Source organism: Sesamum indicum, linkage group LG9 (assembly GCF_000512975.1).
Source record: "Sesamum indicum cultivar Zhongzhi No. 13 linkage group LG9, S_indicum_v1.0, whole genome shotgun sequence".
Classification (NCBI taxonomy): Eukaryota; Viridiplantae; Streptophyta; class Magnoliopsida; order Lamiales; family Pedaliaceae; genus Sesamum; species Sesamum indicum.
Window position 1 is genome coordinate 12,191,395 of NC_026153.1, and position 18,070 is coordinate 12,209,464.

General features: G+C 38.2%; 1 protein-coding gene across 1 annotated transcript; it reads right to left on the reverse strand.

The window, feature by feature from the left end:
• LOC105171258 (monothiol glutaredoxin-S2-like) lies at positions 4,923 to 5,498 on the reverse strand. The gene has a single exon (XM_011092312.2). It carries the CDS (start codon positions 5,427 to 5,429, stop codon positions 5,121 to 5,123), a length of 309 nt encoding a protein of 102 aa, XP_011090614.1. The 5' UTR covers positions 5,430 to 5,498; the 3' UTR covers positions 4,923 to 5,120.

Genomic DNA, 18,070 nt, shown 5'->3' on the forward strand with positions numbered 1-18,070 from the left:
CTATTGGGACAAGCGTGGTGGCAATGCAAGGGGTGCTTTGCACTTCCTCTTCGACCTCTCCCAGGATATCACCAAGGCGATTATATGAAAAACATCGCCAAAATAAATCAACCAAAGAAAGATTTTGCTAGGGAAGACCGAACAACAGAAGTAGTTCGCCTAATTACTTGAATTAGCAGGGGGGGTCAGTTGTAGGGGCAGGAGGAATGGCAAACGAATCAGGGGCACCCTCTACAACTACATAAAAGTTCAAAAAGGAAGCTTCTTCCCCAGAAGGAGGATGCCTTTGGGTTGGGAACTTCTCCCGAAAGGGTCCTACTATCTTTGCCACTAATTTAGAAGGCTTCTTTCAAAGTAAGTCTCCAAGTACCTCTGTCCCTCATCAGTTTTGGGAAAATCTAAGCGACTCTGAGCAGTCGCTTTTCGGATCTCCTCTGAGTGGTCTTTTTTTAGGGCGACTAGCTCCTTTTGCAACTTGTTATCTTCTTTCCTCCCTATTGATACGTCCCATGGCCTCCTTCTTCGCATCCTTCAGCTTGAAAATCTCGATCGACAAACGTTCCACCTTGTCCTCCAATTTCCTCCTTTCAGTATCCCCTTGAAGGGGAGGAGGCATCACATAAGGTTAAGAGAAAAGCTCCCCCATATCGCAGCCTCCTGGAAATCCGAAAATTGGAGGTAGGCAAAGAAGAAAATAGTATTGACATACCCATAAGGACCGGAGTTACTTACCTTGGCTAAGCTAGAAAACAACATCTTGTCAAGCTCTTCCTTTCACGGGGTACAAGAGGCATTTATCCCCCGGAGTGAGTGTCCCATCAGAATCTCTGATGCTAGGGAGGACTCCCCCTCCCTCTCATGATTGACCAATTGCCAAGTGTACAAGCTTCCAGAAGAAAAGAATGGGGTTTAAAGGAAGCGCCCCTTAAGTCCCGATGAGGAGGAGGCGTGGCAGCAGGGTGTACAAAGCCAGGAAGAGGGACACTTGAGGGGCTTACCCTGGTGCGCTTATAAGTTGCCCTAGGAGTTATGGCAGCAGGCCACTTGCCTTTCTAATCACTGGAGACTGAGGTCTCCCTAAAGGATTTCGCAGGAGGAGGTGTGGCAGCTATGCGGCCTCCTGGGCTCCTAGAATCTTGATTTCGTAACTGTTTGTTGAACATGAGGTGTTTTGATAAAAGAATAAAACAACAACGGTCTTCATATTAGCAAAATGCAAAAGAAAAACAAATAGAAGAATAAAATTGAAAGACAATCAAAACACCCAAAGGCTCGCCCAGAGGGACAACTCGAGGAATCAACCCAAAGCAATAAAGAGCCTCTTGTCAATTACGCCTTTACAGTCGTAGGGCCTCATTTCAACTCCTCCAAGAGAAGGGAGAATGTAGTTGTTCTATCGGATGACGAAAAAGGAGCAGCAGGGAGGAAGTCATGGATCGATCTCTGAGGGAATGCCCAAAGCTAGGGATGCAAAACAAAGAAGAAATTCCTATTTCAATTTTAGGAGAACTGGGGTTTGGAAGGAAGCGAGCTCCTTTTCCGGGGAAAAATGAAACAAACCCAGGCTCGGATCATTTCAATTGAAAGCTTTTGGGAGAAAATCTTGGTTTTGATAGGAATACCTTTAAATTGTAAGACCATGGCGAACCTAGCCATCAAGTGAAAAGAATTGGGGCAATTGATTGAGAGGTACCTAAAAAACATAAGCAACCTCCTCATAAAAAGAGGAATGGGCCCGCTCGATATTGGGAAGAAAAAAAGCTTAAACAATTGGGGGGGTGGGGAATCTGGACAGTTGTGGGAGGAAGGCACATAAATAGTGAACTCTAGTGGAATCCCAAAATCTTCCACCAGTTGACGAACCCCCAACAGCTTGAGGGAAGTAGGAGCCCATTCCCCACAAACTAACTAGTACCCCTCTCTCCCTCTCTGCTCGAATCCCTCTCTTCCTCACCAGGGAAAGAACCCTCCTCTTCTCGTTACGCCCCCCCCCTCCCCCCCCCCCCCCCTAACCTCCTCCTCATCGGAGGACTCATCCAGTAAATGATGGGAGGCTGTGGCGATCTATCTTAGGCTCCAACTCTGGCCACCAGTGCAGTTAGATGGATTTGGGTCAGCCCTCCTAAAAGTGGCTTCAAAGGGATGGTCACAAGGTGGCACCTCGCCTATAAATCTGACGGATTCGTTCGAGGAGGCTATGTGAAGTTTAAAATAAAAAACAAGAAAGTGGAAAATAATGAACTTGAAGAAGCAAGAACATGGAAAGGAAAGAAAAGATAGCAAGAAAACTTATAAAAAATAAAAGGCTTTGAAGGAGTAAAAGTTGATTATCTCCTGTTCGAATCATGGGGAAAGAAAGAAAGTGAAGAGGTTGAGGTTAGGACTGGAATAAAGGAGAAGTGGAGGTGGTTAAGCCCGCCTCCAGCCCCAATAACCACCCCTCATTGGGCGGTTAACAAAGGCGTGGGCCTGTGGGGGTTGGTTATCAAAGCAACGCCCCATTTTGTACGAGTAATGATGGCTAGGCTAAGATCTAGCTAGAAAAGAGTGGAGAACTTTGCAAGGATGATGAAGGCAACTAGTTGAGGAGGACTTTGAGAGGGGGATATATGGGAAATCCCTAAGTTGTGAAGACCTCCTACTCGATGAAGAAGTCAGCAGACATCCTCCTCCTCAACTGAGTGATGTGGTTGTTTGGGGTGGCCTACTTCATCATGCAGCCTGGCAGCCCAGGAAGGAGGACGATGTGAAAAAGGCCTCCCACAAACCCGTCCACATGCAAGGCCCAAGAAGATGTTCGACCCAAAGGCCCTGTAGACGTGGCAGCCCGCGCTCCAACATAATGTCTAGCTGGGCCGACGATCTAAGTGGCAACATCTACCTCCCACCAGGTTATCTCATGTAGGTGAGGACGGACTCCTAGGCAAAGAAGTCTCCGGGCAGGCGCGAAGTCTCCCAGATAAGAATGGCCTCTACCAGGCACCTTCTCCCGCTGATAAGGAAAGACTTATCCTTTACCGAAACCACCTTCCTTGAACTTCTCGGAGGTAGGCAAGACAACCTGCGAGTAGGGGCATCCCCTCTCTAAATACAGGTTGAATTCCTCTATGTGGGGGACGACTCTCTCTCTCTTTCTCTCTCTAAGCAACTTCTAAGCATTCTACAATCATACTACCACGTGTTCTTGCACTATCAATCCATCTTTTTCACGATATCCCATTTCATTCATTTTACTTTTCTGATTTTATTTTATCTAAAATTTAATACTAACTTAGGTGTTTGAGTGCTAACATCTCTTTTACAGTTCCCTCTCTTGAGCCGTCATAGGCTTCGGCCCAAGACAAAATATATCATATATATTTTTTAAAAATAAATCTATATTTATAAATGTTTATATATATATATATAATACATGATATACAAAAACACAATAAAATAGGATTTTTCATTTTAAAAAAAAAAGAGTTATTTAGTGAACAGAACCGAATATATATAGAATTTTCATTCGGTATTCAATATGCCATTTTGGATTACCAAAATTTTGCTTGATTCGATTACCAAATGAATGCCCCTACTTTTGAAATTGTAAAAATTATTAATTATTATGATAAAATAAAAGGCTTAATTACAGTTACTGTCCTGTATATAAGGGGTAGCAAAATAAGGCACTAATTTTAGGTAGCAAAATAGACCTATAAGTAAATACTTTTTTGCAATTTTAGGACTCCCGAAACCATATTTAAAAATTGGCCAAAATTTGATAAACGGACTAAATTAGCCTTGTAAACTTGAGGCTTTTGCTGACTATATTTTCTTTAGATAAACAATGCCACCTAAAGAATGAGTAGACAAAAAAATTGTATATATGTATATAACTCTAAAATAAATTTTTTATATAATATAATATAAAAAAAATAATCCTACCCCTAATGTATTTGGGTGATTGTCGATGCCCAGTTGTGCGCTATTGCCCATGACGGGGGAGGGGGTTATTTTTTTTTTTTAAAATTTGTAATTATCTATAAAATAATAATTTTACTTCTTATAATTTTATGTATTTATATTTTTCTATTGTATCAGTAATACATTTAAATTGATTTTTTTAAAGCTAATGTATTGAGTTATATATTATATTATAATTTATAATATATTTTCAAGCATATAAAATTATTTATTATATACAGACAAAGCTATCGTGTTGCGAAACTTATTTGTTAGATGAAAGCAAACTTTAGGGGTGCTAGATGTAATTTTTCAAATCACATGAAATCTATATGTATTCACACCAAACCTTAGGGGATGGAAGTGTAATTATCCCTAAAATAAAATTAGCACTAACTTATGTTGAATTTTATACTTTCATCTCTAATTCGATTTCACTTGTTAACAACCAACATATATCTAAGGAAAAGTATTTTGTACATGTATTTTTTAACAATAAAGCATAATAGAGGGAAAATTATAATTTTAGCCCAGTAATTATATACTTTGTTCAACAATAAATAATTAGCCAGGAGATCAGCAATTGATATCCGACATCTGTGTCTACAGAACGTTCCAACTACAATTCATCAATCAATTCCAATCATCCTCCATCCTTATTATGATAACGTCGTAAATTCATAGTGCAATACTATCATTTACCATGGCATGCAGCCTTGTCCGTAACATTACACTGTGCATTATATGGTTAATCTATAATCCAATATTCAGTACTCCCAAATATTTGAATCAATATACGTATTATAGTTCAGCTCATGATCAAGAATCGGCGCATGCATGATTATATATATCCATCTATTGTCACCATAATTTGATTTATATTTTTCGTTGCATGCAGAACTACAATAACAATAAGTGTCGACTCATATCAAATATATACATATATATATATATACACGTGTCCGAACCCTGTGGGTCGTAAAAACTCAGGCTTATATTCATAAATATATATAAGGCTACCACTTACATAGATCATATACCAACAGAAAGTTACAGAATGTCGAGGAGAAGCCCTCTGTACTAATATAATAAGGTACTAACTATATGTAGGCCATCGAGAAAATATGGATTTTATGAAAATAAGTCCACGTTAACTCTTTTTTTCCTACTTAATTTGTCTATATCCATATAGCATTAGCCTTGAGGAGCAATGGCTTGAGCTTGCCCCTTATATTGAGGCTCATGATCTCATTTGAACCACCAATGAATTCCTTCCCTATGAACACAGCCGGAACGCTAGGGTTGCACCCTAACGCCATCAATGCCTTTTCGATTTCATGTCCATTTGGGAGCTCATCAAGCTCATGGACCGTAGGGTTCGCCCCAAATCCACGTATAAGTGTACTTATTGCATGGGATATACCGCAACTGGTTTTGCTGAATACCACCACTGCCTTCTCCATCCCTAACTTCATCACCATGTCCATTGTTGGTCGGAAAATTTGAATTACTTGTGTGAGAGATTACGTCAAAGTAGGGTGAAAATATGTGAAGCTAGCTTGACTCGAGCTCGAGTTAATGGATGGACTTGCAAGACCTCTTTATATGGGGAGCGGAACGATAAAGAGGTCATGTCTAGTCCAAAGATTACAGAAAATATGGCTGGATTTTGGATTTGATCATTAGATGATAAAGGGCTTGACGTGTCCTGAGTGGCAAGTTGCATACATAGGAATTGGTTGTAGAAAATCACGAGGGTATCAATAAGATCAACTTTATGATTATATTCTGCAGTACCCTTTTTCTTACTTTTTTGGGCTATGGATGTCCGCATATTGCTGTTTCTATGCCTAATTTCTCAACTATGCGTCCTGAATTTTACACCTTGTCATGTTTTTTTCCTCCGAATGGTAACATTAGGGTGAAGCCCAAATATTAATTATAGCTAAAATTTATAATAAATATATTAGTTATAATTAAAATTATGATAAATTTTAATTAACTGCTGTAAAATACTTTAATTTTTTTATTGAATTTCTTTTGATCATGATAGATAGTATTGATTTTAAATGATTTTTGAGCTCATGTTATCATTAATTTATATAGGCAAAAAACTTCAATTTTTTTTGTACTGATATATATATATATATACATAATTTCAGAAACTCAAATTTTTATGTTTTGTCCTGTAACTATAGGTTGTTAGTATATTTTATTCCATTTACATCATTAGTCCTTTATTTTATGAATTTAGGCCTAAACATCTCATATTTGGTCTTGATTTGCCAAATTTAGTCATGCATTGACAATTTTGATCCAGACACACCCCAATATATGTGGTCATCTGCACTTTGCTACTCAACCATTAGTTCTTTCTTTTTTTTTTTTAACAAATCACCTCCACTTTTCTAATTTTTTCAAATTATAATCTCAGGCCAAAATTAATTTATTTTCCACCATTTGAATTACACACGTTTAGAAGCTTCTTCATTTTTGTATGTTTTTCTTTTTTAATGAAGGTGAAAAGTACAATTTTACATCTTAAAAAATTGGCTAAAATATATTTTACCTTCTGTGTTTTGTTGAAAAAGTAAAAAATGAAGGTGTTATCGTTGTTCATTACAGAATATATATCATACTATTGAACCCACGTTATTCGATTTTTTTGGCTTATACATGTGATCTCTGGGAATAACAAACACCGTCCAAATTTTTTAGATTTGCAAAGAATAGGAAAAGGTGTTTACTAAACAGGTTTATCAGCTTGTTGGGCATCTTCTATTTTTCATCCAGACAAAGATTCGCGTAAACTGCTGACAGCACAAGAACAGCAAATGAAGGTCAGTCATAACGCATTCAAAACGACTCTTGAGATTGCGAAAAATCAGAAATAAGATCGATCTCCGTACGTACTTGAAGAAAGTACTGGATAACCACATTCTCCACTGTATATATAGAGCACTAAAAAGCAAAGAAAAGTATAACTTTTCCTGAGTGAATATCTGTTGCATGCATAAGAGATATAGAGGATTATATATATGTTGTAATGGTTCTTATCCTCATCTTGATTCTCTAGCTACATTTCAGATGCTTATTTGGTTGTCTTAATATGGTTATTAAAGCGACTCATACATAGCTTTTATCACGAGTCATGAGCTCTTATTTCTCTTGCACAATTTTTATGGACAAAATTGTAATTTTAATCTTGTATTAAGGGTGGTAACCGTCGTCCTATAACTAAGGCAATTGCAATTCTCATCCTGGAATTTATGATTTTATGGTATGTTGAATTGCAAAGGAAGAAAAACAATTGAAGCTGTAAACATTTGGGAGAAAATTGTGTTCTCCATTTCTGCAAAATATCTCTCTTAATTTTCTGTTCCAGAGAAGACGATCACTCCTGCTCTATATATATACATATGCCACGCAAGATAATTGCCAAAGTAACAAACTGAAAAATATGACGATGAGCTGGCCCAATAATAATAGGAATAAGTGATAAGGCTGACACATAAGTAATACACCACAGAAACATAAAAAACGTGTTGCCAAAATGCGACTTCAGCCAGCATCCAAGAAGCCAACGTTTTCTTCTTCCTCAACCTGCTGCTCTGTTATTTGCTGTTACTTAACTTCAATAATCCCCCCACAAGTGGGAAGGGATCGAAGGAGACCAGTCTCAACTTGGAGACAAGAGAGAAGAATGTCTTTAGGGGCAAAGACTTCGTAAACACATCGGCTAACTGCAGAAAGGAAGGGGAAATAAACCTGTCTTTGTAAGCATCTCGAACAAGGTGGCAGTCCAATTCAATATGCTTCGTATGCTCATGGAAAATCGGATTCGCCAGAATGTGCAAGGCGGCCTTATTATCACAAAACAAGTCAATAGGTAGTGAAGCGGAAACATGGAAATCAGAAAAGAATATATGATATCCAACGGAGTTCACAAACTGTTGAAGCTAAACTCCTATATTCAGATTCAGCAGTAGATCGAGAAACGGTGGACTGCTTCTTGGTTTTCCAAGATATCAACGCATCACCAAGAAATACGCAATACCCTGTGAGAGAAAGTCTGGAGTCCAAGCATGATGCCCAATCCGCATCACAGTACACGCGAAGGACTAACGAATTTGCAGCAGGAAAATACAAGCCTCTTGAAGGACAACCTTTTAGGTAACGGACCACCATTGTGAGTCACAGGGGTGATTCAAGTGCTAACTCAGCTGCTGGACTAAATAAGAAATATCCAGTCGGGTGAAACCAAGATAGAGCAAACGCCCAACCAATCTCCTATAGGATTCAGGGCGCGAGAAAGGGGAACCTGATCCAGCAGCCAATTTCAGACCCGGAGGGAATGGACTAGAAACAGATTTAGCTTGAGCTAAGCCAGTATCTCGTACAATGTCCAGCACATATTTAGTTTGTGCCACGTATAAGCCTGAAGAACCACGAGCAATTTCAAGCCCAAGAAAATACCTCGCATCCCCTATATCCTTAATAGTGAATAGTTGGTGAAGATACCGTTTAACTGCAGTAATATCATCGAGAGAAGGACCTGTGATGAGGATATCGTCCACATAAACGAGCAGAGCCATAATGCCTGAAGAAGAAGGCTTGATAAACAAGTAGTGGTCGTGGACAGATTGAGCGAATCCATAAGCCGTAGGCTTCAAAATGAACTCTGCATTCCATTGACGTGAGGCCTGCTTGAGACCGTATTAAGAACCCTGCAACTTACAAACCATGTTAGGAGGAACATTATATCCATCAGGAGGCAACATGAAAATTTCTTCTTCAAGGTACCCGTAAATAAATGCGTTATTTATGTCGAGCTGTTGAATAGGCCAAGAATAAGCAGCAACAACAACGAGGAAGATACGCACAGTTACACACTTTGCCACCGGTGAAAAACTATCCGTATAGTCAATGCCCTCAATCTGGTTAAGCCCTTGGCCACTAGACGTGCCTTGTATTGTCCACTGTCCCATATGCACGAAGCTTGGTTTTAAAAATTCACTTACAGCCAATTGCACGTTTACCGGGCGGCAAAGGAGAAATTTTCCAGGTGTGATTAGCCTCCAAGGCTTGCAACTCCATATCCATGGCCTCCCTCCACTCCTTGTGTTGAACTGCTTCAGAGAAGGATTTGGGCTCCTGCAAGACAGACAAGGAAGCTACAAACGATATGTATGCAGGAGTACACGAATGCAATGAAGAAGGATGTTGACTAGAGCAAACAAAGTCGTTCATCCAAGCAGGACGCTGAAAAATTCTAGTGGAGCGTCTAAGTGGTTGTACTGAAGCTGGAGAAGAGTCAGAGGTGGACAAGGACGGCTCAGGAGATGGTACAGAAGCAGAAGAAGTATCATGAAAAGGAGAAATAATATCTGCAAAAGGATTTAACAGAGGCAGAGGACAAGAGTTAGTGTTTGGAATAGAAACAGAGAATGGAAATACATCCTCATAGAATTGGACGTCTTGAGATACAATAACACGATTGTTGTCCATGTCAAACAACTTATATCCCTTTAGTGTCATGGGATAACCTATGAGAATACACTTGAAGGTCCTGGGATGAAACTTAGACCAATGGGGCTCAATATTTGCTGCATAGCAAAGGCTACCAAAAATATGAAGATGGTGATAAGTGGGAAGTGTACCGGTTAAACGCTCGAAGGGTGTTTTCCACTGAAGAATCTTAGAAGGTGTCCTATTAATCAGGTAAGTGGCTGTGAGAATAGAATCACCCCAAAACTTAAAAGGTAATGAAGCTTGGATTAACAAGGCTCTAGCTACATCTAGGAGATGTCTGTGTTTACGTTATATCCTACCGTTTTGTTGAGGCGTATATGTGCAAGAAGTTTGGTGGATGATGCCATTCTCTTGACAAAACATTAGGCAATCTTTGTTCAAGAACTCAGAACCATTATCCGTTCTGATCATCTTAATATTTGTAGAATGTTGGGTTTTAACCATAAAAAAGAAGGATTTTAGGACAGAGGTTACTTGGGATCTCTGTTTTAGAAGGTACGTCCAAAGGGAACGAGAGTAATCATCAAGGATTGTCAATACATAGCTGCAGTTTGAGATGGTATAGGTTGTATAGGGTCCCCAAATGTCTAAGTGTATTAAATCAAATGGGGCTTTGGCTTGTGAATCACTTGGAAGAAAAGGAATTCTAGTTTGTTTGGCCTTATGGCACACTTCACATGGTTCAGTAGATGCAGCATTAGAACAATTAGGAAGATGAATGTGTTTCATTACGATCAAGGGAATATGCCCCAATCTATGATGCCAAGTCTGAGCATTACAATGAATATCAGCGGAATTTGAAGAACTATTACAGATAGCAGAGATGGAAGTAAGATTATATGAAGTCTGTCTAACAATATACAAGTTTCTGAACAGATTTCCTTCAAACAGACTCGCTTTACTGGCTTGGTCCTGCAACAAACACTTAGAATCAGTAAATTGAAAGGTGTAAGAGGTGTTACGGCAAATTTGGCTAACGGATAATAGGTTGACAGAGAACAAAGGAAGGCAAAGGACTTGAGTAAGAACGACGTGCTTATTTAAGTGAACTGTTCCAATGTAAACCACTGTTTTATAAGTGCCATCAGGTAAATGTATGTGTATAGGTTGTGCAGGAGTAGTGTATGAATGAAATAACTGGAGATTAGCATAATATGGCTTGTAGCTCCTGTGTCTATTATCCAACAGTCCAAATCAATATCTGAAGGTTCAGAGATATTACCTATGAATTCAACATCATCATGGCAGGTGAAGTTTGAATAGCTACTGATAGGATCGCCAGCTGCAGTGCTCTTTTGCATCAGTTTGATTAGGTCTCCCATTAATTCAGTCATGACTGATAGGATTCATTTGCAGTCACATGTTTCTCAGATGTTGCAGTAGCTACAAAAGGCTTAACATTTATCGCCTTCTTTCGCTTATCACCCAACGCTTTGTACCAGTCTGGTACACCATGGATTAAAAAGCACGTATCCATCGCGTGCACATTCTTGTGACAGTGTGTGCATGTCAAGCTTCGCTTATCCACATAAGGTCTTTTCCTGTTCTGAAATCTATCATTTCCATCTCTCTTGCTGTCTCTAGATATAAATTGATAGGCCATGTGTTGAGGAGTTGCAGTCGTTTCTATATGCACTTGTCTCTGTTTCTCCACCGTGTAAAGCATAGAAAATGCTCGTTCTATAGTTGGCAAAGGATAGTACTTGACTTCTTTCACTGTCGAACGTTTAATGTAACCCCATAAGAAACTGCATAAGTCGCATATGTTCATTCCGTTCTTCTATCGCTTTGTTGATTCCGGAAGTACAACAACCACAAGTGCATCTTGGATTAGGTGCTAAAGATAGCAGCTCGTTCCAAAACTTCTTCAACTTAGTAACATAGGCTGTTAATGTCTAAGCATGCTGTGGGATGGATGCAATTTCACGTTGGATTTGGTATACCATCAGTCTATTACTCTTGCCATAATAGCTCTGTATTTCTAACCAAAGTTCTCGCGAGGAAGCGACAAACATGAAGGATTCGACGATCTCCTTCGAGATAGAGTTCCATAACCAAGAGGTGACCATTAGATCAACTCGACGCCACTGTTCGAACATTGTGGTTCCTGCAGCTGGTCTTGGAAACGTGCCGTCAATGAAGCCAAGCTTCAGTTTTGTTCCTAAAGCCACATAGATAGCACGACTCCATGTTAGGAAGTTTGTACCATCCAATGGAGAGGATGATAATGCCAAACTAGAGTTTTCTGATGGATGAATATACAGTGCCTCACGCTCTATCTGCTCTGCAGTCGTTCTGTCAATTGGCTTGGAATCTGCCATGGCTCACTGATTCTGTATATTGCATACAATTGTGTATCCAGAGACCTTCATAGAGAAGGCTCTGATACCATGTTGAATTGCAAAGGAAGAAAAACAATTGAAGCTGTAAACATTTGGGAGAAAATTGTGTTCTCCATTTCTACAAAATATCTCTGTTAATTTTCTGTTACAGAGAAGACGATCACTCCTGCTCTATATATATACATATGCCACGCAAGATAACTGCCAAAGTAACAAACTAACAATATGACGATGACCTGGCCCAATAATAACAGGAATGAGTGACAAGGCAGACACATAAGTAATACACCACAGAAACATAAAAAACCTGTTGCCAAAATGCGACTTCAGCCAGCATCCAAGAAGCCAACGTCTTCTTCTTCCTCAAGCTACTGCTCTGTTATTTGTTGTTGCTGTAGCTGCTGTTGCTATTGCTTAACTTCAATATGGTAATTAGAATATTCTCCCAAAAATCAGTTGGATTTGAGAAATTGGAGATTCTTGGGAATTGAATACTATGTTTGGTTTTGATTTTGGCCCATGTTTGAGATAGGCCAAAATATATACTATGTTTGTCTTGTTTTATTTCACCAGTTTTAGGAATATTTTGCATTGTTTTAAAACAGTATTTTGATTATTTTTTGTTTAAAAAATATACATATATATAAATATATACATATATTTTTTCATACATATACATATACATATAAATATACATTTTCATACATATACATATAAATATATATAAAAGAGACATGATTTGACAATGAACAGTACTTTTTGTCTCCACTACCCAACATCAAACATACCCATACTTATTTTATATTGTCTTCAAAACCAAATCCAAACATACACACTATTTCTAACTTATACTTATTTATCTTTGTTTTTCTCTCTCTATCTCCACAAAATATCCCAAAACAAGTTAAAAACAAAACCAAACATTATGGAAATTTTTTTCTAATGGCAGGAAAATTTCCACGTGGCACCTTATGTGACAACCATCGTTGGCCATTTTGTAGGATACTAGAGACATTTTTCATTATTTCTTCTTCAATTTCAGCTTTCGATTTTACAGTTGAAAATGTCTTAAATCTCCTCCAAAATGACTAGAAATGATTGGCACATAAGCTGCTACGTGCAACTTTTCCCGTCCATTTGGAAAAAAATTTCCAATTCTCAAAAGAGTCAACCATAAGTGAAGATGATATTTAGCTTGGGGTCTATGAGTCTGTCTCATCGAGATAGACAAAGTCAAGTATCCATTTAAAATATTTTCACACAAATTAAATGAATCATTTCTGTTAAACACCATGACAGCAAAAAGCACCAAGTTCGTCGAAAGCATGTTCGAGAAAAAAAAATGCTTATATGGGAGAACAGGTTGCCTGCAACCGAGGCCACGAGGATGAAGACATGCAACATGTTGCATATTGGGTAATGGCATAACCACATATGCCCTTGCTGTGAAAAAATAGAGAACCCCATATCCGGGACAAAAATCCGGGCAAGAGAAACCTGAACCGAAACAAGACAAGACAAAGGTAAGAGAAAGGATTTTTACAAAGCAAAGTAAAACTTGCAGAATGTAAAAATATCAAAAGTGAGACTGTTTGCATATGACGACAAAGGCCAACAGTCAGCAAAGCAGTAAAGCCAAGCAATCACATGGCCGATAAGCCATCATGATCATCAGCTGGAAAGGAAACACTGACCGGCATGCCATCATAATCATCAGCTGGAAAGGACGCAGTGATGATGAACGCAATGACATATCTGAAAAAGACAAGAAAATGATGAACATAGTGACGTCATAAAAAACAAGTTTGAAGTCCGTGGGCGACTATAAATAAGAAGGCATTGAAGGAGATGGAGATTATCGAAAATTTTCTCTAACTCTTCAAAGCATAATAAGATTTTAAGCTTCCAAATCTTTGTAGTTTTTAATTCTCAGTTTCATGGGGGTTTCCCCAACAAGTATAGTCGTCTTAATGAGAGGCTAAAATAGTTGTCTCCCCCTATAGAGAAAGAAATATCTTTGTAATATTTTAAATTTGTCTTCCATAAAAAAAGGCTTCTGTTCAATTTATTTACCCAAAATTTTATTAAGTCTCTATATTTTAGTATCTTTTACGCTCTAAAGTAGAAAACAAACTAGGGTTTTATTGTTTTGTTGCTGAAGAGGCCAAGTGCCTGCAGACCATCTCCAACGGCAGCGTGGTTGGAGGAAGTCCGTAAAATCAAGGACTTGGAATACTTTTTTGGTATTTTAATAATTAATTAATGTATTTTATAAATAAATATATGTTATTGAACATATGTAAACTAAATAATAATTTAATTTAGTTAGTAATATATAATTGTTATAAATACTTTTTTATTTATATCCATATAAATATTTAAATTTGAATAGTGAATTGTAGTATATTAATTTTTTATATTGTAATTTGTTAATTTAATTTTTTAAATTTTAAAACATATATATATTTTAAGTATTTTAATATTTAGTTAATATATTTCTTAAAAAATATAATTTTATGAAAATATATTAAAACTAATAATAAATTAAATTAATTAATAATATGTAATTTTTTAAAATGCTCTTTCCCAAATAAAAGTGAAAAAATATTTGCACACTTAAATGTCTAAGAAAGGGGGCAAAATTGATATTTTCTAAATAAAAGTAACAGAAAAAAAGGCCAAAAATGATGCCAACTCGCATCACCGGTGCGTGTTCATCATTCTCCTTAAAAATCTAATGGAGATGAGGTATTTTGTTATCTGTTAAATAACACGGAGGTGTTTTATTTATAAATATAAAATAAGAGAATTTTTAGCTATTTTTTTAATTTGCTTTATTTTTTCAAAATAACACGAGGGTATTATACAATTTACCCTCCATTTAATTGTAGGCACGTGACTTATGTTATCAAGTAGCAACTGAGGAGGATGACTAAGTATTAATTTTGCAGATTTAATTCAAAGATATATATATATATATATAACATAAATAAATCAAGAACTTATTCTACTTCAAAAAAAGCTTTCCTTTGTATCGGGTGCTGCAAAAAAATTTGACCAAACTGTAATTTTAGTCTTTATATTTTAAGGGGTAGTGTTTGTCATTACCTAAGTGATGCACTTACAATCTACGACATTATAAAAAATATAGTTTTAGTAATAAGATATTAAGTAATAATTTAAAGTTGTCATAAAAATATAAGTGACAACAATTTTGATTTTGTCACTATCTAATTATCATTGAGAAGAATTATGTATAAACTTGTAACTATACATATGTCTCACTAATTGTATCAAAATAAAAATTCTTATCACTAAATTTGTATAATTAGTGACAATATTAAAATTGTCACTAATTTTTCTATAGCTAATCTTCTATTTTCGCGTGATGCAATTTTGAGACATTTTAATTAGTCCTTTCCATAGAAATCAACGTAAAATCCGCGGAAGCGATTAGGGAAAAAAAGGTGTTTTTTGCCAATTAAATGTCAATTTTGGAAATGACAGCTTACCGTGACATTAGATTTAGACATTTTGGAAGAAAATTAACACCCCAATAGATGCAAAATGTCCAAAATTTTCCTCCAAAAAATATTTAGATCTAATGCTGATGATGGTAATTTTGGAAAAGACCAATATATCCTCCGGGTGAGGGTAAAAGTGTCTGCATACTTTGAAGGTATTTGATCAAGAGTCAATCCCTTGAGGGTTACATATTTAGAGCATACTTGATGCCTATAAACGGGGACACTTAGCACCATTTATGGGGTGTGGACAGTGAACATGGGGACGTGAATAAACCTGCCAATACGGCGGGATAGCAGGGAGATAAAAGGGAAAAATCTGAAGGGAAAGGTAAGTTTTTTTTTAGGAGTTGGTTTTTAACATTGAATGCTATCCTGAAAAAAGGGTTATCACTTTGAGATGAGAACTGACTTGAGCGTCGGAGCATCTTCGCCGGGACACATCCCGGCTAAGTAATGTTCGTTTCTTGTTTGCAGAGTATTGTTGAGTACGCACGTCAGGCTGCTAACTAGCTTGGGAAGAAGCTGAGTTTTCGAGCCGGATCATTTTGGCGCCGTCTGTGGGAACGTTAATTGACGGAAAGACGTTCCAAGGAGCATATGCCGGAAATGGAGACTCCGGCGGAGGATCGAGAACCAATTGTGCATTTGTCACGACGAGACATGGAAATTCCAGTGAATGATCGGGAATTAACGGTACATTTAACGCGGCGAGAATTGCAGCAGATGATGGAAGAGGCAGGAAGAAATGCCCTTGTAGCGTATGAAAGGAGAACAACTACTCCACTTGAAAAAGAAGTAGCGGGAAAAAGGTTGTTCCAGGAAGGGGATGAAGGACGCGATCTCGAGGGAATGAGTAAACAAGGGGCGAATAAGAAAGGTCATCCTCCCTCTGAGGTCGGGTCAAGTAGCAGAGCTCTAAGTCGTCCAAGGGGACCAGCAATCTCGCGAGCAGAGGTAGATAACGTTAGTAAACAGATAGCTTTGCTGGGAAAGCAAATTGATGAACTTAAAAAGAGAGGGGAGATAGTAGCACATCAGATAGCTTTGCTGGGAAAGCAAATTGATGAACTTAAAAAGAGAGGGGAGATAGTAGCACATAATCGGAATTCGCCTTTCGCCAATTGGATACTTATCAAAACGGTAAATCCAAGTTTTAGGATGCCAGATCTCCCAAGGTATGATGGAACACGGGATCCACAAGAACATATAGCCGCTTTCGACATGGTAATGAATTTATACGGGTAGGCAAGTTCCATAGTTGCTAAGTTATTTGTCACTACATTGACAGGGAAGGCTCAAGAATGGTTTACGAATTTGCCACCTGGCAGCATAGAGTCATACGAGCAATTGGTGCAGAAATTCGCGTTCCATTTTGCAAGCAAAAGAAAGCAAAAGAGATCGGCCACGCATTTATTTACTATCCGACAAGGGGAAAATGAAAGTTTGAAAAATTTTATGGGACGTTTTAATAACGAAACATTGGAGGTGCAGGATCTTAGGATAGACATGATGACTAGTATCCTTATCCATGGGTTGAAGAAAGGAGTTTTCACATCGGCCTTAGCACGGGATCCGCCAATAGATACAGAGCAGTTGATGGCGATGGCGCAAAAATACATTGATGAAGAGGAGATGAACGCAATGAAGGATGAGGAATGGAGAGTTACATCAGAACGAGCGAGAGATGGAAGATTCATTAGAGATCGTGATATGCGACCTAAAAAGGAGAAAGAAAGGGAACCACCTTACCAGCCGAAATACAGTAAGTATACTCCTTTAAATATGACCAGGGCTAAAGCTCTCATGTTGGTGGAAAGAGATAATGTGTTGATATGGCCGAAGCACACAAGGACTACTCCAGCTAAAAGATTTTCGAACAAATACTGTCGGTTCCACCGAGAAAGAGGACATGATACAGAAGAGTGTTACCAATTGAAAGACGAGATAGAGCGATTAGTGCGACAAGGGTATATCAAGAGACAGAATCCCCATAATTTTGAAGAAAGGAGACGGGATCGAAGAGGCAGGTCGAGAAGCAGGGATCGCAAGCCAAATTGGGCAGCTGAACGGGGGAACCAGACGGTGGCAGAGAACGCGCCTGTGAAAGGCATCATCCATACTATCGCAGGGGGATCAGAGGGATGGTCGAGAAGAGCTAGAAGGAGATTTGAGAGAGAGACTAGGTTGGAACAACGTAAACAAGGGGTGAATATGACGAGCAACCCCGAGATCGTGTTTGGAGATCAAGATGCAGGTACCAGGATCGTGACAGATAATGATCCAATGGTGATAAGAATGGACATAGCAAATTTCACAGTCCATAAGGTTTTGGTAGATAACGGGAGTTCGGCAGATATAATTTTCAAAGAAGTATTGAATAAGATGGGGCTTGATAATATAAGGATGGAACCAGCGAGTACTCCATTGGTTGGGTTCGGAGGAGGCGAGGTCGCATCACTCGGGATAGTGGATTTACCTGCATCCTTGGGAGAAGAGCCGAAGCGTAAAACGTTGATGGTAAAATTTTTAGTTGTTGATATGCCTTTTGCTTATAATGTTATCCTGGGGAGACCCGGGCTTAATTCTTTCAGGGTAGTGGTATCAACATATCATCTCAAAATGAAGTTCCCTACTCAATCCGGAGTAGGGGAGGTCGTGTGCGATCAAATTGAAGCTAAAAGGTGTTATAACTTATCTCTGGGAAAGAGAGAGAAAAACGAAACGAGG